The 25,607-nt window shown below is 38.8% G+C and overlaps 1 protein-coding gene and 1 long non-coding RNA gene across 9 annotated transcripts in view; one reads left to right on the top strand and one right to left on the bottom strand.

The window, feature by feature from the left end:
• Window positions 1-25,607, top strand: part of ISPD (isoprenoid synthase domain containing) — a 112,216-nt gene that overhangs the window by 82,753 nt on the left and 3,856 nt on the right. For 4 of the 7 annotated variants that reach the window (XM_025147408.3, XM_025147410.3, XM_025147407.3 and 1 more), the window contains exon 10: window positions 3,245-10,370. The exons of 2 other annotated variants lie outside the window; for them this stretch is intronic. In XM_025147408.3, the coding sequence (XP_025003176.2) occupies window positions 3,245-3,397 (153 nt within the window). In that variant the 3' untranslated portion in view covers window positions 3,398-10,370. Of the gene's footprint in view, window positions 1-3,244; window positions 10,371-19,186; window positions 20,594-25,607 lie in introns of those variants that run through there. One more of the 7 variants, XM_046929476.1, reaches the window with a different exon arrangement.
• The window catches only part of LOC121109765, a 41,037-nt gene continuing 15,533 nt past the window's right edge, over window positions 104-25,607 (bottom strand). Inside the window, exons 2-3 of one of the 2 annotated variants that reach the window (XR_005857451.2) lie at window positions 6,420-6,479; window positions 104-4,553 (exon numbers count right to left, since the gene is read on the bottom strand). This is a non-coding gene — a long non-coding RNA (uncharacterized LOC121109765). Of the gene's footprint in view, window positions 6,480-25,607 lie in introns of both variants that reach the window. The other variant, XR_006936512.1, reaches the window with a different exon arrangement.

The following is a 25,607-nucleotide window of genomic DNA, read 5'->3' as shown; positions in this document are numbered from 1 at the left end:
GATAATGTTTTAGTACATATAAAATATATTTTAAGAAATTATGATTTAGGACAATGGACGTGCATTTTATGTAAACATGTTTTATCCAGTAAATATCAAGTACTATGTTGAACTGATGAAATTATTATCATGACAATAGTATAAATCATGGAAGAAAGATAACACAGGGAGGAGAAACCCAGAAGAGATGAATTGTTTTAGATATCAGTGAAATCTTGTATTGAAGACAGCATTTTTTTAAGTGGCTGGGTATATAAAAAAAAAAAAAAGCGTTGATTTGCAATCCCTGCAGCATAAATAGTACATTTCTTCATCAGTCAGCGATGTTTTTATTACTGTAATTATACTCAGAGGCAATAGAATTTTAGGCATCTGATTTTATCCATACGATAATTACATATTTATTACCCAAGTTTCTAATGTTTATTTTGAAACACGACATTCCTACGCATGCTCGTGCATGCAGGCGCACTCAGGGCCTTCCAAGAGCTAGAAATGCATACAGTATCGAGGAAACACCGTGTGTTCAGACTACTTGTTGAAGTCATCAAGCTTCTCACTTTTCAGCTGTGGCTATTTCCTGGGTGGATTTAATATTTAATTATTGTTAATGGTGTCTGTTCATTAGGATATATTGAAGGCTGAAGTGTAAGCAACTAGGAAACTGCTCTTTTTTGCTGTAACTGTCCAATAAATAAATAAATAGAAGTAGCAGTGATGTAGGTTTATGTCCTAGTTGCGCTATTTTTTTTCCCACTAGCTGGAGATTATCAGCATCTTTCAGTAGAGAAAAAACTAGGATGCAGTATTTTTAGTATGACCAAATAGACAGAAAGAGCTCCAGTAAAAACTCAAGTGGCAGAAAGGAGTTTTAAAAGTCAGAAAGAAAATAGTTTTCTCTTCAAAATTATCATGAAATTGGCCTACCAGGGTCCTTAATTTTTCGTCTTTTCTCCACCCTGGAATCAACACTAGTGTCAAGTTAGCAAATATTTGGAGTCTTCAGATGAAGCATTTAAGTTTTTTGACTGTCCTCGTTGAAAACAAGATGCAATGATAAGTAACAGTTCTTGAAACTTAAGTGAAGTTAATTTGTAAATCTTTACACAGACGCTCTCTGAGAAGTATAGTAGCCTAGGGCAAGTGTCTGCAGGAGTGAAATGCATGCAGATTCTCAGCTTTAGTTTACAAGATCTTAGTGTGATTCTGCATTTTTCTCCAACAGTGTTTTATAGCTTTTAAGTTTATTTTGCCTATCTACTAATCTCGTTCTTCTCAGAGGTTTTTAACTGTTCATTCTATGTTTTTATTCTGACCATAATCTGTGATAGATAAATAGCCTCCTATTTAGCTTTTTATATACAGTATTGGAATTATTATTGCTTTCAATGCAAATGAATGATATTTATGAGATACTCGTAGAGTGATTTATCTCTTTTCAAGTATCATCAAGCTATTAGGTTTAGAAAGTATTCATATTCCTTTCTCTGCCTTGGAGATTGATGACAGGACCACTGAAGCTGTGCTCTGTGTGGGGGAATGCTATGTCTGGCCAGATCTGAAGATATAGATCTTGGCCTCTATTATCTTCTGTTAAAAGACGTGGGAGGACTGAACACAAATGATGATACTTGGAAGAAAGAAAAAGTGGTGGGGAATTCTTCATCTTGAGCTTGAAATAGAGGAAATGTTCTAATATATTGCTGAATCTTTAGGCTGAGAAGTATGTTTTTAAAGGTTCCCTTGTTTGTTTTAAATATTTTAGTTAGATATATTGCATAGTTTTGATATATTGCAGTCACAGTCTTTAAAGAAAACATGTATTTGAAAATGTGTTCTCTTCCGTAGCATGCAGAATAATTGTGTAGTATTTCAGAATTGATTTTGGTACTTTATTCTAGTATGTATGACTGTATGTAAACCATGTGGCTTTTGGTTAATTGTGTGGAAGAAAGCTAAATTAAAATTAGTCTGGGTAGGAGCTTGGAACGTAGGAGAGTGAAGGGTTTGTCTTTGTGTATGGCTGGGAGAAGCAGTGTGTTTAGTCAGTGTTAAGGTCCGTGTTGCTGGAGTAATTGTACTTTAGTATTTCAAGAAGCTTGTCTGTGCATAGCTCTAGTAAGCTGTGCTGTGGTTGAGATTATTTTGAGGAGTTTCATTCATTAAGTGAAGAAGAAATAAAACCTGAGAGCAAAAGTAATGAGTTTTGAAAAGGATTGTGTGAGTAACTGATGAAAAGGAACTACTTAAAATATCTAAATTCAGTGCTGTACTGAACGACAAGGATGGAAGGTAACAAACCAACCTGTTGTTTCATTTTCACTATTAGAATGACAGGATTGATGTTCTGAAGCATTCTGCCAATGGGAAAGTAAAGGGAAGAAGTTCAATTAATATTTTAAAAGCTTTGTCAATTTGTGAATGGCAGTGAGTATTGTCATATCTGTTCTTTCAGCAGCAAGAGTTTGGACTAGAGGACCATGGAGATTTCCTCTAGTTGTATGTTTCTGTTGAAGTAAATGAATTCCTAATAGCTACTCAATTATGAAAATGGTTGTGCCAGACTGCTCATCGTACTTCACAGAGCATGCATGTTAAAAAGTGTTCACTGGAGACCTAATTATTATCTGAGATGCTAAGGGAAAAAAAATTCAGTGTCAGTTAATGAAATTCTGCAGTGATGCTGATATATTCTATTCAAAAGGAAGACTTCCTGTGCTTTTGAACACAGGTTGATGATGCTGCAAAAATGAGATAAGCAAAGTAAAACTGTTAATTTAGAAGGCAGTAGAGAATCTGTTATTAATAGTAACAACATTTTGCAAGATTATAAAAATGAAATAAAGCAATGATGGGACTATCCTCTCCTTTAAAATTGTGAAGATTATAAAACTCCAACTGCATTGAACTAAATGTGTAGGTTTGCTGAAAAGTATAAGCAGCACATATTCCTGTAGGAATTCTCTAGTCATTTTTACTGCAAGATTCTCGTTTTATAACAAGATAACTAGTGTGGTGTATCACAGAGGGTCAGTCGTAATGGTATATTGTAGTATGGTGAGGTCATGAAGCAAGCTCATGGCAGAAGGCTTTGACTGTGTCTCTCTGCCTCAAAAGTTCTGTGCACACCATATCTGCCATCTCATGTCCAAAGATATTTCTGGCACCTCCAGATGGTGTTAAACTAGAGACAAAGCAGCAGTGCTGGTAGAGACTGCTAGAAGTTGTATTTCTCCCTCCCCAGACTGAAGTGTCTCCAAGAAGCCTGAAGTCAGTTCATCTGGAGAGGTATCCTCATGGAGTAACAACCACAGCTGAAGAAGAAGCGCTGCAATTCCTTCCATATTGGTCATTGACAAAACAGTATTGCGAAGAGACTATGAGAGGAGGCTCCTGAAAGCATCATGGTAGCACTTCTGAGCAAGCAGAGACAGAAAGATGCAGAGCAGAAGTAGGAAGAGAAACAAAAATAAGGCTTTGACTCCAAATACAAGGCCTATAAGGGAAATGCATGACACTGCCTAGCATTATTGTACGTGACAGACAAGAGGATGATGTGGTTCCTCCATGAGTATCTGGGTGAAATACTTGCTGTCTGGAAATCAAAGATGTGTGACATAGTTTTCCTCCGAACTGCTGAAGTCAGAGTGCTTGATGTGGGGCTCAGATTTGAAGTGGTCTGAATTATAATCCCCAAAATGTGCAGTGCATGACTGCAAGGTCCTCAGCAGCAACTGCACTGTTCTATTGACCTGTTCCTGTCATGGTGACCTACTTAGTGAAGAAGTCTGGCTTTAGGAAACTGCAAGAGGTATTCTTTTTCTGTCAAAATATCAATCCAAGTCTTCTGGTTACATGGGCTTCATGCACACATGAGCTTCATGCACCCATGGGCTCTCCCGCCTTGAAAGGCAGCAGCATTGTCCTTCTGATAGGCAAATAGACCATTTCCATTGATCCATTCAGCAGTGGAACCACCTGTTACCGTCTGTTATTTACTCTGAATTATACTCATTTTCTTTTCTGTCTCATCCCCACTCAGAAATTCCTGCTGAACTGCTGTGCCTCTGGGCTACTGGTACTGAGTAGAGGGGGGCTGGAATGAGTGGTGTTTGGATGAGTGAAACCTAAAAAGCTCTGATCCTGCTAGTACAGAGGTTGCTCCTGAGAGAAGACATCTTTCAGTCCAGTAAAAATCATCAAATTTTAGAATGGCTTCTTTAGAAGGCACCTTAAAGATCATTCAGGTTCAACTCCCCTGCTGTGGACAGGTTTGCCACCTCCTAGGTCAGTCTGCCCAGGACCACATTCAGTCCTGTCTTTGAGTACCTCAAGCACCTCCAGGGATGGGGCATCCACAGCATCTCTGGGCAACCTGCTCCAGTGCTTCACCAGTAAACTCCATATCTGGTAGTTCTTCTGCCCTTCATGCCTCTCACAGATATAGTCTCTCTCCCTTTAAAGCTTTTGGTGTTCAAACAGTTACTCTTCCAAGGGATGCTGTGCCAGATGGAAGGATTTGTGAAATGGATTCTTCTCTCTCTTGCTGGTAGCTATTTTGGAATGGAAAGCAAAACACAATGTAAAAGAAAGCAGGATTAAACACTTTGCATAGTGTATCTTTTGGCTAATTTACTGTTTTGCTAATTGGATGAACTGTTTGAATCAAGCTTTTTATAATGTAAGAAATAACTGCCAGCTCTTCTTTTTTTCTTCTCTTTTTTTCATTGCTTCAGGCAAATATATTATTTTGATATTTAAATAATTGGCAACAGAAAGTTGCCAGTTACTAGAAAATTTGCGGCAGTGAATCATCAACTGAGACATTCATTTATTAAGAGGCGGAGGGAATTGTTAAATATCTCCAGATGTTATTTTGTTCATGTCCTTCATCAAAAGAAAATATCAGCAGTGCTAAATTCTGAGCAGGCTGGCCTGAACAGGTAGCATTGCTCAAATATTGATAATTAGAAATACTTCCTGACATTTCCCAAAGTGCACTAAGTGCTCTCTGCTGTGTACATGTGGTACCTGGAGACATTCTACAGCATAGCCCAGAGCAGCGTGATCCAAAGCAGAGCTGGGGGCAGTTTCAGCACTGCTCATATTCTTGTATGCTGAGCCAAGCAGCCAGGACAGACCCAAGCTGCTTTTTGGGTATCTATGGTGTGGTTGCTAAGACAGGAAGGCAGCAAGTTTGAATAGCTTTATACACTATTTTTCATTCTAATAATCAGATGTCATTAAATGCTTTAATTTTAAATATGTATCTCACAATATATACGAGCTAAGTGATTGTTGCCTTTCTAATTTAATGAGCATTTATAAGTCTCATCTGTGAATAGACTGATCTATCAGGCATTTGTTAAACAGTGTCTCCATAAAAGCCTCCTAAACTTTGTTTCAGTCTATCACACTGAAAATTTAGCTAAAACTTCATTATAATGGGGACTGCACTCCACAAGCAAGGCTATAACAAGTTTGTCAGTGTCTACCTTAGCTATACTAGCAAAGTTGAACATTACATATGCCATCGCTTAGAGAGCACTGCTCAGAGTTTTAAAATGCATCAAGTAGCAACTGCGATTTTGAGACCTTGAACTTGATCCCATACCTTTGGTAATACATGATCAATTGAAAACTGTATAAGTGGTATAATACTAGTCTTAAACCTAGTCAAAACAAGATTTACTTCTGGAATATTAAGTTACTACCACAATGTTGTGTGCAAATACCTTTCAAAGTATTTCTATGCCCAGGTTAAGCACACTGCCAACTATTTCAGGAAAGCTAAAATGTTGTTTTTGTGTTGAATGCCAGCTTGCAGAGAGAGCTGCTAGCTCCAAAACCTTCAGCACTTATTGCTCCATCCCAACAGCAACTGAAACAACATAATTGGGAGTGTATGATGTTTACATGATAACAGATAGAAAAAACTAATTGGGGCAACATTAACATCTTTGTGTGGTATTATAGAGTGAGATTACCAAAGGCTGATTGTTCAGTGACACACTATATTTCCAGTGATTTACACTGAACATATCATATTTGAGTAACATATGTGCCCCAATTTAAGCAAGTAGGACTGTGCTTGATATGAAATGTCAGAGTTTAAAAAATTTCTGCATATTTTTAATCTATTGATTTTGCAACTATAATGCAGTAGAATGTCATTGTAAAAATACAAAATTCTCTCTAAGAATGCTCTTTTTTTTAATATAATGAGCCACTGTATATTTAAATTTATCACTTTGTTTTGCAGAACTTTCCTTGCGGCAATGAAATGCCCTTGGAAGTAGGTAGCCTGGCATACAGTGTTTCCTTGTGTTTGCACGATATGCAAAATTTCAAAATGTAAAAATAAAATTGAAGACAATTGAAGACTGTAAGAAAAGTCTTTAAGAAAACGTGTTACTTACCTGTAGCACTTTTGCCCTAAGTAAGTAAAGACACCAAGTAGAAGCAAATTGAAAACAAACCTGCAAGACATGGAGTGTGATGAGGAAGATAAACTTCCTTCTGTGAGAAACTGTCATAATTCAGAGGTAAAATAACCCCCCCCCTCACCCCCCCTCTTTTTAGGTATAATTTGTAACAATTTAAATCTATCAAGTTATATTGTGATTCTCAGTGCATGGGGAGACAGCCAATGCAAGTACAGTTACACAGTTTATTAATAGAACAATATTTTTTGCAATACATTGTTTTTAAGACAATTCAAGTAATAATTTCACAAATTATCTTTCATTACCAAAATCAGATTAGGTGGTGATATATGAAAAATAAAAGTCTGCGAGACTTCATTTACTGTCTTTCTGCTTACATATCACATCAAGTTATTTTCTCCATTAGAGGAGAGTTTTTGAAATGCCTGTCTCCCACACAGGAATTTTTCTCAGGTAAATTAACTTCTGCAGCAGATGGGAAATGCTGTATGGAATGTGAAATGAAACAAAACACATTCCTTCCCATGCTACATTCACTTGAACGGGACATCCAACTATAATGCTCAAACAAGTTGTTGGCTCCTGATCTAAATCACTTCATAGGAAAGAAGAGATTCCTCTGTGCCTGTAAAGGGAGTGAAGGAGAAACAGAAATCCCGATTTAGTTAACAGTTTTTGCATGTATTGTTGGGTTGGGGTAAGCCAGACAGCTTAGAGAAAGCACACAGAGAGATTTAGCAGGTATTAGGCCTAGAGATTCTACTTTTTAGCAGTTTGCTGCCTAACCAGAATATCTGAGGATCGTGGTGTCAAAAACGCATGCACCACTTGTCGGTGTCTTTGAATGTTGAAAGTTATGCTTGTGGACTGGGGCACTATTATCCTTTTCAAGATTGACTGGAAGTCAAGCCATTCTACAAATCAGTATCCGAATCTCAACTCTTTTTGGAACCTGTCATCTGATTTTAGGGTAAATTTTTGTATCTACATAAAGAACTGTTCTCTCATTGCTTGGTCTTGCAATTCTTCATTTCCTATGGATTGTGTCAATCTGGTTTTCCATGTTTTAGTTCATAACAACAGAATGTGCATTTCTCTGTATGCAGCTTGTGATAGAAAAACTGAGGATGCTTTTCATCTTTCATAATGCAATCAGGTAGAAGTTAGCCTTTATTTAAAAGTACTTAATTCAATTAGCCATCAAAAAGCCATCTGTGTTAGAACAGAGACAAGTAAACATCAGGAAAGGGAAGCTGGAGACTGAAGAAAAGTGCAACTGAGTGCTGAGAGAACACGGTTGGTAGCCAGAAGTCTTATGCTCTCATCACTGTGTTTTCTCTAATTCCTGATTGTTTATTCAGACAGAAGTTTCACTGGCCCTCCTTGCCTGTAGTTAAAACTCAGAACCTCAAAGTCAAAATAACAAAAATATGCCAGACAGTATTGTTTTCTGCTCAGTCTTACATGAGAAGGGAATCAAAATAACCTGATAATTTTCTGCTCAGGTTGGGGTTTTCTTAGAAGCTGGGAGTCACCTGAAGTATCATTTTTTTTGCAGATTATTCATTTTCTGACTCAATAGCAAAGAGAGGACGCAGCCTTGTCTTCCCTGACCTCTCCTTTGACATCTATGTTCCAAAAGTCTTGTTGCCAGTTGGCATAGATTGGAAATAACATTGTAAGATAGGGTGAAGGCAAAATGAAAGATTAATGAATTTTATTCATTCTTAGCTTGTCTTTTCTTTCACTTTGCTTTGCACTTAGTGACTTTGCTCATCCCACGTGCAGGATGCCCCTCAGCTCTGTGCCAGTGGTAAGAATTTGTGTTCTTTATGAAAGGTAATCCATATAGTAAGTGAAACAACTTTACTTGTGTGCTGTGGGGTAAGTGGGATTACAGGTGTGCCACCACTTTCTTGAAATTCCACTTTGTCTTAGTGATGGAAGAAGAGAATTTAAAGGCTAATAAAACCCTGAGGCATTGTTCAAGCCAAAAGCAGCAAGTGGTTGCTGGGTTTTATAGTTCAGTGAGCCAGATTGTTAGAAGGCAAGCAGAAATAGCAAAAACTTAGTTATTTCTATCTGTAAATACCCATATTTTTCTATGGCTACCACCAGACACTTAAACATAAAGCTGTTAGCTGCATAAGTAATTTAAGGTATATTAACTCAAGTTGATTCACTCTGTTGAATGTTTAGCTTCATTGAGTGTTTCAATTACACAACTAAAATAGCCTATGCAGTCATTAGAGGTTTTTGGAGAAAAGCAAAACAAATAAACGTTGAAGAGAATAACAAACAATAAGCTCTGATCCAAAAGTAATGATTTCCATTTTATTGTGTGAGCGCATACTGTCAGAAGCAGGTGTTGGTGGTACGGCAGTAGAGTTTGAACATTCCCACCAGTATTCCTTTATGTTTTGTTGCTGTATGACAAAATGGTGTCTGACAGGGAAGTGTGTATGAGGCAAAGGTGTGCACTTGAAATCCTTAATGTGGAACAATTAAGGAGGGCAACAAAGCTGGTGAGGGGTCTGGAGCACAGACCTTAAGAAGAGCGGCTGAAGGAGCTGGGATTGTTCAGTCTAGAGAAGAGGAGGAGGCTCAGGGGAGACATTATTGCTCTCTATAACTACCTGAAGGGAGGTTGTAGTGAGCTGGGGGTCAACCACTTCTCTTGGGTGACTAGTGATGGGACGAGAGGGAATGGCTTCAAGCTGAGCCAGGGAAGATTCAGGCTGGACGTTAGGAAATACTACTTCTCTGAAAGGGTGGTCAGGCACTGGAATGGGCTGCCCAGAGAGGTGGTGGAGTCACCGACCCTGGTGGTGTTTAAAGAGCGTTTGGATGTTGTGTTAAGGGGCATGGTTTAGCGGGAACCATTGATGAAGGGCAAATGGTTGGACTGGATGATCCTGTGGGTCTTTTCCAACCTTAGCGATTCTATGATTCTGTGATTCTAATTTGTACCCACTAACATTTATTGACACTTGAACACTTATGGAGATCAAACACTGAATGTGAGTTCAGTGAAAGTTGGACTGCATGGATAACATTTTCCTAGCAGCGATACCACCATAGCTGCTGTGAAACTGTGGGTCACCTCTGATGGTGCAGATTTACATGAGTGCAACATGCAGGGTCTTGCTGGCAAGAATGCAGAGCTCATGGTGGTGACTATGTCAAAAAAAGAGTATTTTGTCGCTGAGGATTTGCTCTATCAAATGGTGTTATTGTGCTATTTGTATCTGTTGTAGTTTCCATGGAAATAAATAGGAGGTGTTACTTTCAAAGCAACCTACCTACACAACATTTTGTAGTGCCTAGCAAAGTCATCTTTTAGATTTAAAGATTCAGGGACTGGCTTTTTAATGAATTCACATGGATGCACGTCTTGGATTTTGATTGTTTGATCATGAATTAGCACAGTTTTGTAATTTTGAACTTTCTGAAATGTTATTTTCAAATATAATTGAGATCATATAGATGCATGATATATAAATTGTGGGTGCTGGCAGAATCTCATAATTATGCAGCAATTCTGCTTTTTAATGTATATGAGAATCGTGGCTGGTTTTTCATCTGAACTGTGTTTTTGTTTGTCTAATAGGTTAAGAAATTGAAAGCAAACTGATAGCAATTGCCATTACAAATAGCTTCAGGGTTCCTGATAAAATTAGTGTGCTGGAGTTGGTGTGCAATGAGATCATTCACAAATAAATATGTAGCCTTCTTTATTTCTGAGTTTATTTTTTGTTTTATATCTGTAATATAATCCAGGCATTTTTGTTCAGAACAATACTTCCTGTGTGGGAAAACTCAGTAGGTATTTAGTCTCATGCCTACTAGAGGCAATTTTTAATTGTCTTGAAATACAATGCTTGTCATAACCTATTAAAGTTAATGTATTATCTATTGTGTAAATACAGTATTGGTTCCTTTAAACACACACTGAAGTCGCAGTAGAAAGTAACATTACAGTGGTCAGCTCTTGGGCTTAGGAAATCATATGATCCATGGCAACTTTCTCAAAACGCTATCAATTAAACACATCAAAAGATTACTTGACTAACTTGGCTTTAGAGCTCCTGGTATTTACTGATGGAGAACATGAATTACACAGCTGTTTTGGCCACCACATGTATTTACTCAATATAGTTACTTCAACAGCTGAAGAAATAAGGATTCTTCTATGAAGCTCTTTAAATTCATTACTTCCCTAAATGAGTTCTAATTGCACAGAGTGCTCTAGAAATGTTTTTGGATGGATGATTTTGGCCTAATTACATTTTTTTCTCATGAATCAGTCTGCATTTTAAAATATTTTCTTCCCAATAATTCATTTGAATTTTTAAAGAAAAAGACTTCCTGATTAATTGTAAATGTTAATGCAGAATTATTAATATTACCCCTAATTGATATTTATGATATACCTACGGAAACCACATTTTTTTTCTACCGTTTTATACAACCACATTTATTCTTTTGAGTTTATTTTAACAAATTCTAGTGAATGTTGATCTTATTTAGTCATAGAATCATTTGAGTTGGAAGGGACATTTAAAGGCCATCTAGTCCAGTGTCCCTACAGTGAACAGGGACACCTACAACTAGATCAGGTTGCACGGAGCCCTGTCCAGCCTGACCTTGAAAGTCTCCAGGGATGGAGCATCCACCATTTCTGTGGGCTGTCTGTTCCAGTGCTTCACCACCTTTATTGTAAAATACTTCTTCATTATATCCAATCTAAATCTCCCCTGTTTTAGTTTGAAATCTTTTCCCCTTGTCCAGTCACAAGGTCTGTGCCTTGTGAAAAAGTCCATCTCCTTCTTTCTTAGTTCCCCCCCTTTAGATACTGAAAGGCCACTATCAGATCTCCCCAGAGCCTTCTCTTTTTCAGGCTGTACAGCCCCATGTCTCTCAGTTGTTTTTCTAACATATGTTTCTATTACAGTTTATGTAAAAATATGTGCTGCTGCATCAAAATTATAAGACAAGGAAGTAACTGAGGCTTGAAGACAAAAATACTTTATCACATGAAGATGAGGTTTAAAAAAATCAGGACATCTTTTCTGCTAGTGTCAGATTTAGTTAAAGGAAAGGATATATGGAAACCAGTGGGAAATAATAAAAAAGCAGTAACTGAGAGAATGGGAGTTTTTAAGTCTCATCATTGGACTGAAGCTGGTCAGTAGATGGTCTCATGTAAAGGACAGCTTGTGTTTTGTTAATGAACCTTGAAGAGAATGCATAGCTCTCTTACACTTCTTGGGCTGGAATGCCATTTGAGCCTTTGAAAGGGTACTCAGTAGCAAAAGTTCTCACAAAAGTTCCTAAAGGGTAAACTTCAAGACAATAATAGGAAGTTAATCTCTGTAGTTAATGTGAAGGAGACATTGTGACTGAGGAACCAGGAGTGTTAAGAGACAAGGCTGTGGCATATACATAACGCTATAGACACAGTTCTGCTTACTGAATAGACAGTGGATTTATGGAACTAGAGCATACAGAGTAAAAGCTGAGGCCAAGAGTAGGCACAAGGGAATTCAGTTTGTTGAAGACAAAAGAGATATTGAGTAAAAAAAGGAATTAGTGGAAATGGAGTTTGAAATTGCTTCTTTTGTTCAGAGGAAACTTTTAAAGCATGGCCACAAAGAGCCAAACCACACATTCATATGATCAATATGGGCTGAGGAGATGAACAATGTGAAATAATTGCTTGTGTATAAAGATACATGAAGTTAAAAATGCAGCTGTGAAAGTGGAAGCAAATGCTGAAGCTGGAAGGAAAAAAGTGAGGAAGAGAGAAAAAGTAAAAGTTGTGCTTTCTAGCTGAAGTACCCAGAAGTTTGTTCTTACCAAATGCCTGATTTACTTGAGCAGCTAAACTAGTTTTTAAATATGGATAAGGCTTAAAGAAAGCTGCGTTCCTTTTCCCTTTAAACAGACAAAGCTGTATCATTGCAATTCTGTAGCCTGGAGGAGCTGAGCTCATACAGTGTTTGTTCAGAATCATACTGGGGAAGCTCTGTGCCATTCAGTGTTCTCCTTTGAGCAACTCTACCATTTCATTAGAGTTATTTCTTCTGATGATACAAATAAAAATACAAGAACCCAACGAAATTCAGCTACTATGTCTCCCTTAAACATAAATGTTATTACAGTACTTTTTTTTTTTTTAATGAAAGCACTGACTTTTAAAAACCAATTTAAAAATTCTCTGTAGTCTTGATACTTATATCCAAGATCTATGATTAGCTGCAGTCAAAATTACTATTGGGATGAAAATGAATATTCTACTTGTTTTCATTTTTGACAGTTGTATTTAGAAAATAGTTCAAAAACTTTGTTGAGCTCTCTAAACTATTCCTGAGACTGTTTTCAATATTTCTACCAGCTCATATTTTAAAAATGCTTTGGAGATCCTGCAAGTGAATTATACAGATATTTATTTCATGTACCCTTTTGATGATTCTTGCATCACTTGTAAAGAATGACAGTAGTATTATTGAGCTGAATATTTATCTTTTAAGGAACGCCAAAAAATAAAAGCACTCCACATGCAGGCAATCTACAGGGCACTGATATTGCCTCTTTTAGTCTCCTGTCTTGAAGAATGGCAATCACCTTTTTTTACAAGGAAGATTAGTGCCCTTCACCGTGGAAGTAGCACAGATGATCCACATTTTAAAGTGAGAAGTAAGCGATGTGAGCGATGTGATAACTTCATGTTTAGTCATGCCCACAGAAACTTTAATACAGTTCCTTAGTCAAACACCTATCATGAGAAGTTGAGATCTCTCTCACACTTTATCTTTACAAACAGTCAGATACATATTTGAAGTTGCAGGTATGCACAAGGTGGTCTTAGGATGTTTTGAAAGGAAGCTTTGGTAATAATTTAATTGAAAGTCTTGAAGGTGGTAAAACAGACTGCTCTGTTATGCAACTCAGGATGCCAGATACCTGAAGGACAACCTTGGGTGCTTATCTCATAAAAAGAGGTGTGTTCACAGCTACCAAAATATTTCATCTCTTTAATTTTTAGTAAAGCATCTTAGTTATGGAGTACCATTAATCCGTACGCTAAAGCAACGCAGGTTGTGTTCCTTTATGTCTTCAAACAAGAGATGAGGAATAGTGAGACGGGCTTTAAAATAGCTTTTTTTTCCTTTTTTTTTTTCCCCTAAAAGCACGAAACCAAGTTTTTGTTACTTGACAAGACTTTTATCACTTGGATATATTTTCATTCTGAGTGCCTTTATTTGTGTATAGGGAGGCTATTGTGTTACTTACTTTGAGCTTCTACTACCAGGAAAAAAGAAAGAGAAGCCTGTCTTGGCATACACTGAATTTATGTAAGAGAACATCTGTAAGATCTATATTTTTGGTGTAGCTTGACTCTCGTCGCCTGAAAGGAAACAAGAATCATAAAGTAAGCACATCTTCCCCCTTAAAATTGCATTTTTTAGTGAACCCTAAGGAATGGTACTAAGTGCATTATCTGTTTGCTGTGTTTAATATACAAGGCATGTTATGGGCCCTCTTCTGCCTTCCTGTCACTGGGCTTATACTCAAGAGAAAGTTTCTTCTGGAACTTGGCTATCAGCCCCTCCAGCTGTGTGACTGTTTAATCAGCATCCATGGGCAGGAGGGATCCCTCCGTGCCATTCGAGCTATGGAGATGTGGTCAGGTTGGGGCCATCACAGCATGGGCTACTTACGGACTACAGAAACCACATGAGAAAAGTGAGGAAGTGCATGTGGTCAATCTATGCTGACATTTTGTGCTGTTCCAGTCAAACTTGCAGTAAGTTAGCTAACTTGAGGACTCTCTAGCTGTATCGTTAAGAGTCATGGTATTCCCTTATGCCCTACTCATCTTTATTTATTGTTCATTATTCCATGAAAAGATACCCCGTGTCCTGTGCTCTTCAGTCCTTCCAGCATGCAGGAGCACTTTTGCCACAGTGGTTTCCCAGTGTGCCTTTGTGATTCTTCTCTGATCTGTCTGCTGGATTTGACACTGGATATTTGCAGCTGCTTCTTGATTCCAGTACCTCTGTTCATACCAGACTTCAAATACCGTCTTTACTTTAAGATTATTTTTTCAAAATTCATGTGGTTGGCACATTGCTTAGCTGAACAGTACAACACAGACACGTGCTCTTTATTTACTGGCTTTAGGCCATGAGCTATGGAAGACAGACAGAGAGCTAGAGAGTGGAGAAATGGAGAGTTCAGAGCAGGTAATATATTTTAGAATTATTGTTATTTCCTTATACATTCCATATTGGGATTCAGTTCATATCCCTATACCTCAGCAGTAGCCAGAAAGAGAAACTAAAGATGAATCACAGAGTCACAGAATGGCCTTGGTTGGAAGGAACCTCAGGGATCATGAATCTCCAATCCCCCCCACCACATGCAGGGCCACCAAGCTCAACACTTAATACTAGACCAGGCTGCCTAGGGCCCCATCCAACCTGGCCTTGAGCACCTTCAGGGATGGGGCATCCACAACCTCTCTGGGCAGCCTGTTCCAGCATCTTACCACTCTCATAGTAAAGAACTTCCCCCTGACATCCAACCTAAATCTTCCCTCCTTCAACTTAAAACCATTTCCCCTTGTCCTGCTATTATCTACCCTTTCAAAGAGTTGACTCCCCTCCTGTTCATAGGCTCCCTTTAGGTCCTGAAAGGCTGCAATGAGGTCACCCCGCAACCTTCTTTCCTCCAGGCTGAAGAAGCCTAGCTTCCTCAGCCTGTCTTCGCAGGGAGGTGATCCAGCCCTCTGATCATCTTTGTGGCCCTCCTCTGGACCCTCTTCAACAGCTCTCTGTCTTTCTTATACTGGGGGCTCTAGACCTGGACACAGTACTCCAGATGGGGCCTCACAAGGGCAGAGTAGAGAGGGACAATCACCTCCCTGAATGAGATGAGACATGTGCCATATGTAAAGGTCACTTGAATATTCTCAAAGAAGTAGAATTTGAGTGCCGAGTTGAAATACATGGCATGGATATTCAATTCTATGTGTTAATATATCATTGAAGAATATTTCCAACTTTCAGTTTTTTAAGTCCCTCAAATAATGGTGAGATGATGCAGCTTGAGAACCTCTTGCAAGCAACTTGCTAGTTTTGATGAAGAACATCACATTAGGGAAATCTGCTATCAGTGAACTTCTGGACTGCCAGTCCTTCTCACTGTGTCTCACTACTAACCTCATTTGAGTTACTTTAAAGCTGCTTTTAAATTGATCTCTCAGAATTTCAAAAGCAATTACACATTAGGTTTTCTAGAGCAAAATGTGGAGTCTAAAGTTGAGTTTTAGTCTCTGTACCGTCCCTGGGCTGCTAGTGCTGGAGTTCCTTTCGTTTATTTTTCTGTAACCAAAAAGTGGTATGTGGCCTTTACCCCACTGAACTGATATTATCATCTGAAAAGTTTGGAAGCCGCAAGGCTGGGATGCGAACAATAGCTCAGCACATGTGTACACATACTTTGACCCTCAGAATCTCTTGGTTTTTATTTCTTCCCCCAAGGAGAAGTTTTAATTTTGTTTTTTAATAGGCTATAGAGTTTTTCTTCTGAATCATCTCAAATTAATTATCTGTAATCAAGAGAAGTGTTTCCAATCATTACCACAGCCATGAGCTTGCATTTCAGATTATTCACACTCTGTAGGAGTTGTAGAATGAAGATTTTAATGACTGAAGAGAACACTTACACTGAACTGGATCTAATCATGCCCCTGCTTCTTTTGGAGGCAGGATATTTATTATGCATAACTTTCTGTATGAAGTTAGCACCTAGAGGAGGAGAGAAAATGTGCTTTCAACTGAGTGAATGGAAAAAATGCTTAGATTTTCTCTAAGGATTCAACTCTCCAGGGATTCAACTGCATCACTCATTCTTTCTGAAGACCTTCCCGTTTTGTTACAGTCACAGCAATTAAAAGTTGCCCAGTCTTTATATCTCTGTTAACCACAGTCACAAATTGTAAGTCAAACAGTATGTTACAAATTATGTAAACTCCCATCCTGCTTATTTGTAGGCAGAAGTTTATTATCTGTGATAGCTAAAACATTTACAGTGTTATGCTGCATATTAGCAACCTAGACATTTGCAAAGTACTGTGTTCACTTTTCTTTGCCCTTGAAATAAGGTACAATCTATGTATTCAGTATTATATGGGGTAGAAGGGAAAAGCCTGTAATTTTGAAATGTGCTGTGTTAAATGAACCATAAAATATGTACTTTTCGCTCTTATTAGAAATTAATATGAAGAAGTGTTGTATTGCTTTCTCTGTCTCTATTAGGTGTTTTTTGATAGTAAGGATAGCATAGTGCTTTAACAGTAAAGAGAAGCATTCAAATGCGTGATGTTTACTTATGGGATGCCCTGTCCCTGGAGACATTCAAGGTCAGGCTAGACTGGGCTCTGGGCAGCGTAATCCAGCTGTACATGTCCCTGTTCATTTCAGGGGAGTAGGACTAGATGACCTTTAAATGTCCCTTCCAAGTGATATGATTCTATGATTTTGTGATTATAATTTTATGATTACGCTGATGATCTCTGATCTCATTGTGTAGAAATGTGCTACTAGATTTCTTTGAAGACTTTTTTTTTTCTTTCTTTCCTGCTGTATATGACACAGTTTTCCTAACAGGTAGAGCCTCAGGCATCGATGGTAATATCTCCTGATCTTTAGCAAAGGCATGTCTTTTGAGAGCTGAGATAGTTATGTACTTAATCTGAAGGAACTGCTATGCAGACTTTGGATGAAATGTACTGGGTTATTCTAACAGAAGGTCAAGAAGAAGAGTCATGGGTCTCCACTGACCTACAAAATTGTAAATTATCTGAAATCAGAATTTATCTAAAGGTATTTTCTTTCATTCTAGTATTATGGTGTATTTATTACTGTGTTATTCTTGTAATAGTATATGTTTCTTTTCTCTCAGTGGTAGCATAATTACTGAGAAAAAGGTAAAGGATCATAGAATCATAGAATGGCCTGGGTCGAAAAGGACCACAGTGATCGTTGAGTTTCAACCCCCTGCCATGGGCAGGGTCGCCAAGCACTAGACCAGGCTGCCCAGAGCCACATCCAGCCTGGCCTTGAATGCCTCCAGGGATGGGGCATCCACAGCCTCCTTGGGCAACCTGATCCAGTGTGTCACCACCCTCTGGGTGAGAAACTTCCTAAATTATTAATAATAAAAGGATGATGAGTATGAAACTGAATCATGCATTAGAAAATGTGTGGAACATTTTTGTATTTTAATTCAAGTAACATAATATCATTCCGTGCCTTCAAAAGTACATAGGAAAAGAAGAATTTTCCATGGAATTGCCTTAGGTTAGTTAGGAAGAAGGAGAAAAATATTTTCATGTGGACTACTGAAATACCAAAATATAAGCATTGCTCAGCTTAAAGGAAAAACTCTCCAAAGAATGAAGCGTCAGACAGTCGCTTTCACCCCTGCTGTTCCTTCTCCCTTTTCTCCTAGCTTTTTTCCCACCACTTCTCTCAGCTTTTTCTACACCTATATTTCTGCCTTCCTACATACTGCGTATTTCCTATAGCTTCCCTAGAGCTGCTCATCAAGTGGCACTGAGCTTAGAAGTGCTGTATTTCTCAGCTTGTAATAGGATAAAAATGGCTTAAATTCTGTTTAAGCTCTGCTTTTGCTCTGCTACTACCCCATCTGTCAAATCCATTCATACATGATGCAGTTACTCCACTCTTGGTTGGTGGCTGGTGCACTCCAGCAGTCTGCAAGTGATTTGCATGACTAGAGCGTTATAGTTTACAGAAGGCCGGCACTACTCAACCCGTTTCTCTGTCTGCATGTGTGGTAGGTCTGCTATGTATTCCTGGCCACCTGCAGGACTGATGGCCACAGCCTAACAAAATATATATTTACAGACCCTTGCAGTGCAACAGGCAGCAGAAGATCCGCCACATACACACAGGAAGAAATGCTGTTACATGTTGCTGATGCTGTGAGGATAAAGACTTACATCCCACTCCCACACTAATTTGTCAGTCCTATTGGATTGTTCCAGAGCTTACTGGAAATCAGAGGAAAGACTTGGCCAGTCAACGTCACTCAGCTTTTCAGCAGCTTGCAATGGTGATTCTCAGAGGAGAGTGCCAGTTTTCTGTGTGCTAGGAGCATTTCATTTTTCCTGTGATGATAGTAAGAAGCAATTGTCCCTTCCCCCTAAAAGCTCTTATGGTGTGTTTTACAAGGTTACCAGAGTGGTATCTCATAGGACCTGTTAGGTAGAAGAGTAACATTCATTAACATTAATACCTTTCATATTATAATCTTATTTGGTGTCATACTGTGTTAAGAGACCACCTCTAAGAAACCTCAGACACGTAATGTACTTCCAAATTTGCAGACAACCACATGTGCTAAATGACTTATTTCTCTCCCAGTCACATACAGGTGGCAGAATTGGCTGCTAGTTCAAGCATCAGGTAGCTTTCTGAACAGCGTAGAAGGAAGGTGGTTGTGAGCTGGCTGTGCTATCACTGCTGGCATGCTTGCCACTGCCAGCAGCTCAGATCAGATAGTGGTAAGTGCTGAATGAAAACTTGCTCAAGCTGCAAGAAATGAATATTCTGAAACTGCTCTTCATAGCAACCTTTTCAGAGAATTTTTGGTCTAGGAATTCTATGAATTATTTAGTATGATCCTACTAACAGTTTTTCTTACAGGAAAAACGAAGTCCTTGGAGAGGGCAAGAACAAGGAAATACAGCGCCTAGGTTGGCAAACAACAGAGGCATTGGCACCTAGCTTGTGCCTGCTCCAAGACTGATCCTCTCCTTGATATGAGAAGAATAAAACCAAGCAAGGGTTACAGAAAGCAGCTCGCAGTTGCCCCTCAGGCACCTGGACTACCATCTAGGCTGAAATTGTGTCATCTTTCTCTTAGGCATACTCTATCTCCCTCAAACGGGTCTCTCTCCACAGGAATTTTAACCTCAGTCCACCAGAAAAGTGTGGGAGGGGGGGCAGTGGACTAATCACACAAAGAAGGGAACTGAACTGAACCCTTGTCACCTACATGTTGCAGAACACAATAATGGAGATGTTTTAAAACTGCTCATTTAGAAGAATTCTGTGTATTCTGTTCATTCTTGAGAAAGTAATTCATTTGTTTTTGTCCACATTGTGCTTTTGTTTGTTTCTTTGTTTTCAACAAATGAGTGTCATTTACCTTCAATTTTAAGTCTGTGAATCTTAGGTGAAAAAATCTATGTGGTAGCACTGGAGATGGACTTCTTACAGACTCCAGAAGATTTAAAACACTTGTCTACCCTCAGTGTCACTATACAGTCATTTTATGAGCGGATGGCTTTCTATTTTCTTGTGGTAAAATATAGGAGGTGTGGTTAATGAGTAGTGCAGTACAGACTGGGAGATACAGTGCAGTCCTACACATTTATGTACAATTTGTCTGGATTTGGCTAAACTGTAGTATGCATATGCAACTGTTTAACTGCACTAAACTCAGACATATCAGAGTTTATACTATTGGATTCATTATTAACTTGGCTCCACTAGCAGAGATGGATTTTTCTCGTGCTACTCACTTCTCAGTTCTCCATTGCATGCAGCACACTTGGATTTCTGAATTATTTGTTTCTGTCCAATGATGGGGAAGAATCCATTGCATTTTCTTAGTTGAGAAAAGAAGCAAGACTGTAGATGCAAAGGTTGAGTTGTGAACCTGCTGCAGTGAGTTTGAACCCAGCTACCTATCTGAACTCGAATGCTAACTTATTTATGTGTTACTTGAAAGGAAAGCTAAAAATATTCAGAGAAATAGTTTTCTTATCTTTTAGGATGATCTGCATAGCTGTCTGCTTATTGAGGTAAATTACTGCATTGATATTATGTATGAGATTGTACTTATCAATAGATCCTTTGGCACATGGACTAAAAAATCTGGTGTGGGAGCATTTGAAAAAGAAGGGGATTAATTTGTACTGTTATACAAATGGAAATTGCCTTAATTTGTGAATGCATGCCACTACATATCTTGAGCAGAAAAAAAATGCTTCTTCATGAATCTCTGCTGAGATTTGAATAAACACTGTTTTATATTGTGAAAAAAGCCATAAGTCCTCCCAGATCTGATTTTAGATTAAAAAAAAAAAAAAAAAAGAAGAAGAAGAAGAAGAAGAAGAAAAAAAATGTCAAATAATGAGGTTTTTAAGGCTGGTTTTTCTTCTCGGTTTCCCTGCAGATAAAACAATGTTGGTCTGTGGCGTGAGGAAAGTTTTTGAACACACCTGGTTTGGCCTAGGCCTAACTTGCAGCACTGAGTAGAGATTTACACTACCGGCAGCTCCTCTTGCGCTGCCAGAGTGGCTATTGCAGTGCACTTGCCAGAACACAGGCCCTTTCAGCCATTTCCTTCTCTATTCATGCCCTGTGGTGTGCCTGCTGTACACACAGGCCCACCCTGTGAAGGGGAGGGGTGTGCGTTCTTCATCAAGCCGTTCTCTGCTGGATTCCAGCATTTTCCATACAATGGCAGGAATGTGAGATACAGCACGAGTACCGTCTTGCAGTGTGGTTTGCCTCTCTCTTTCCCTTTGTCATGCTGAAATTGTTGAGAGGGAAAGATTTCTGTAGAGCAGTTCATGTTTTTTGTTTGTTTGTTGTTGTTTATAAATCTAAATGAGTTTGTTTATGTGATGACTACGTGGTATTTGCGCTGTGTTCTGGGGGGTAGATTTCTTTGTCGGTCTATGTATTCTTGATGCATTTGGGTTGAGAGAGAAAGGCACAGCTGTTACTTTACAGTGCTGCCTAGGACAGATCTGTAATGATGGTTGTCATGTCCTAGGGCTAAGAAACAGCGTGTCTCATGCCCATATGGCAAAGCTCTCTTTTTCCCAAAAGAGGGTGGCCTCATTCAGCCTGCCTCATGGGAGCAGTTCCTGGCCTGTGCTGTCCCCTGAACCATGCCCAGCCATTGTCTGGGAACATGCTAGCAGGCGGGAGCCAAAACTGTGCTAAGGAGCTGTCTCACAATGGAACAGCAAGGGTGAGGGCACGCCAGTGCCAGCAATGCTCTGGCCCCTTGCCTTTCCCGATGCAGATGCAGCTGTATTCACACTGATGTGCCCTCAGTTTAGCACAATCTTTAAATTGTGTTTTCAGGTTTCCTATCAGCTGAGTGATCAGGGCTAACATTGCAGTCCTATTCATTTGAAGAAACTGTTTTAACGGTAAAGTCAAACAACATTACAGCAAAACGGAGTGCAAGTAATGGAATACAGCTGTTTTACTCTTTGGGAGCAGTAGAGTAAAAGGCAGAGGTAATACCTATGGAGATATTTTTGGAGCTAAAAAGGGGGCTGTGTGTTTTTTGAGCTATGCTTAAATTGAACTAGTACATATGTAAATGGAAATGTGTGTATATGAAGTTACAGCTGGAAAAAAAATCCTAAACAGATTGAAGCAAGGAAATGAATCGTGAGGAGAATGTCAATAAATACGCAGATACCCTCACAGTTTCTTAAATAAATGCACATTTGTAAAGTATCACATTACGTGTTCCAAACACAACTTTAACTCTGTCCCTGTATCCATTTCCAGTCTTATTCTGCCGACCAGAAAACCCCTACTGTACATCAAATAAATTCTGAATGTGAGTTACAACCATCATACAATATGGTTATGTTGGAATACTTTTACTATTTAATAACAGACAAAGTGGATATTTTATTTTGGAATCAAAGTGCTGTGCTGTTATGTGGATTTATGGTTTATAAGGTTGGCAGTGTTTCTGAGTACTTTCTATTCCAAAGTACATAAATATAAAGTGGTAAAAGTTTTGTTTTTAGCCTATAAATGTAGCTAATCATCTGTTCAAACAATAAAAAAAATTCTATTTATTAATGGCCAAGAAACGTTAGGGGTTTTTGGTTTTCCTTTTTTACGAGAGACTCAATTAAGTCAAATGGATGAAATGAATAGACAGTGAATATCACAATGGTTTAGGGGGGATCATAGCACATTAGTTGATCATGTGGAACTTCAGTCATCAAAATTGTTGCTGCCTCTGAGTCTTATTTAAAGGTCACGGTCTTTTTTTAAAGATTTCGTTGATGAGTGAAAGCACTATTTGTGTTTGATCCATCCAGTGCATGCATGGATATGCACTCTCTGAGTAGTGCGCTGAAGTATGTTCTCCTCTTGGAGTTCGCCAAACTGAGCAGTGGGTGGGCAATAATGTGAGTGCTCTTGTGGGCTACATGAGCATTTGTATTGCTCCTGCTTTTCTTACATCCTGCTTTTTATCGTGGTTACAATATATCTGAACATGTCAGGCAATTAGACATGTGAGGACCTGGTTCTGCTTGATTATTTGACTTCCTGCAACTAATAATGAGGTTTTTGAAAGATTTAGTGCTATGCCATTGAATATAAAAGAGGCTTGGAGGCCTGTATGTGCAATGGAGTTAGGTGTGGTAGATTAGATTTGTCCTGGCATCCTTATTGAAGCCTCCCTGTAGGCACCATCAGGTGTAATCAGCACCATTGCCAGGAATAACACTGCAGTGTCAAAAACATGGGTGTTTTAGGGGTATAGCCAGGAGACTTGAAGTATTCATGTATTTGTTTAAGTGTAGATTAATAAAGATTCACAACATTCTTTTTCGTTCCTGCGTTGTTTAATCCTGTCATCTAAAGGCTTTTTGTATTCTTTATGAACACTGTTGGCTTCTGAATTACCTATAACTACTTAGGAAAAAGTGAAATATCATTGAAAATATGTGCTTAAATGCACGGTGAAGGCCTAAAATGAAATAAATTCTTTGTAGGATTTAGGGGAGGGGAAAGAATAGTGAAGATGCAACTTAACTATTGCCTCAGGAAGTCTTTCCCCTTTACTTTGAACAATGTGTTCTCTTTCAGTTGCTAAAATTTCTTTTCCTGTTTGCTTTCTGATGGATTGCACAGAATAGAAATGGTCATCAAAAGTTAAATAATACTGCAGGGACCGTGACAGACACTACCACAGGGATTCCTGGTGTGAGAGCAAGTTTTGATTCTCAGAAGGAGAGAGCTTATATGATTATCTGGAAATTCCTGGAAGAGTCCACTTCTTCAGGCTATTTTCTGCCTCTTTCCAGTAACACGATGGCTGTGAGAATAAAGAAAGTTCAGATCAGCACGTGCTTAACCTCTGCATGACCAAACAGCGTGCCTCAGTGCCAACGCTGGCTGGGAGGTCTGGCACTGCACCCCAGTCCTTGCACAGCTGGCCCTGAGGCCTGTGTGGGACTGTTATCAGGAAGGAGCAACAGTATAAATATAACCCCTCTGATGGTCTCCTGCCCTTCTGAGAATGTCAGTACATCATATGTTATAAAATTTAACCATCAGTTTTAACCGTAAAAAGGTAAGGGTATGTTTCCTCTTACGTTTGTTATCTTAAATTGGATAATATGAGGGTTACTCGTATTTTATTCAAGGGTGAAATAGTGAAGTAGTGGAGGGGCAGTCTGACAGAATACCATGGAATCATAGAATCCTTAGACTTGGAAAGGACCTTCAAAGTTCATCCAGTCCAACTCCCCTGTGGTGAACAGGGACATCCACAGCTAGATCATGTTGCCTGCCTCTCCTTAAAAGTCTACAGGGATGGGACATCCACGGCATCTCTAGGCAACCTGTTCCAGTGTCTCACCACCAGCATCTGATATAGAAGTACATATGTAGCAAAGGTGTAGAATTGAATTCCTCCATGCAGGAAAAATGGTACCCATTGACATTAACACTTGCTGAAAGTTCATAGAGACCAAACAGTGGATGTGTGACCACAATGAAAGATGAACTGTGTGGGCAGCATTTTTCTAACAGCAGTGCCGTCATAGCAGCTGTGAAACAGTGGGTCATTGGTATAGATTTTTATGAGTGTGAGTGCAGGCTCTTGTTTGTTGCTGGTGAAAATGTAGAGTTCATGGTGATGCCTATGCTGAAAAATAGTGATCTGTGGACTTTGCTCTATCAAATGGTGTTACTGTACCCACTGCTGTGCTGTACTGCATGGGTTACAAATACTATTCATAATTCTTCGCATGTCTTTCCTTCAGAACACAGAATTTAGCAGTGAAGCCTTAGTTTTGGGTTTAGATTTATAAAAAGCTTTTTTTTTTTCAGTTTAAAGTAATCTTATGGTGTCACTTTCAGTCTCTCTTGTGGAAGTTAAATTTCTCTCTCTTGCTTCCTTTTATGTTCAAAAACTTAAATAATTTATTACTGCAAAGGAATGCGTACTGAATCCAGTAACCAACAGAGGATGTGGAAAGATTTATTGGGAGAAACATTAAGAGCATTCCTGGCCAGGTGCATTTTTTTTTTCTTTCTTTTTTTTTTTTTTTTTTGTGTGAAATGGGAAAAAAGATACACACCTCCCGCCAACTTCAGAGATGGCTGAAGGCCCATTTGGAAAGCAGAGAGCATGTAGTTGTGCACTCCTTCTCAACACAAACTGAACAAAAGGTGATGAGGGGTGCAAAGAGGCTGGCACTGCTGGACAGTGAGAGATAGGCTGCTAGATCTTGACAGTGACTGTAGTGTTTGTGGTCTGAATGGGTGTACGTACATGGTTGCCACTCTCTTTGTACATAATATAACAACATGTATCCATGGGAAAAGAGGGTGGGGAAACCCCTATCAAAGGTGAATAGTGGATTCAGAGTTCCTCTTTGTACCTTCAGTCCCTGACAAAAGGTACTGAAGAATCAAGTACACTTCTGCACTCCTTGCTTCACTGAATTCCCCTGCATTGCATAGCCTGGAGGGGAAGCACTGCTCAGTAAATAGTAGACAATTTTTAGACCACTAGTAATTAATTTTATTGCATATTAGAATGTATAACATGGATTTGTGGAGAGTGTAATCTTTGGAGGGGCAACAGTACAAATGGTAACCGCTTACTTATTTGATGATTTTTAGGGTACAAATCTGGTCAAATGCAAATATTTTTTCCAAGAATAATGAAAAAATCAGGTATAAAACAGCTATTTCTCAGTCTACCCGTTTACGTCTTTGTCATGCTTACTGGCTTCTACATAAAGCACAAAGTTAATGGCCATATTACAATATATAA

The sequence above is a fragment of the Gallus gallus genome, chromosome 2, assembly GCF_016699485.2.
Source record: "Gallus gallus isolate bGalGal1 chromosome 2, bGalGal1.mat.broiler.GRCg7b, whole genome shotgun sequence".
NCBI classification, from domain to species: Eukaryota; Metazoa; Chordata; class Aves; order Galliformes; family Phasianidae; genus Gallus; species Gallus gallus.
This window is presented reverse-complemented; position numbering and strand designations above follow the sequence as displayed.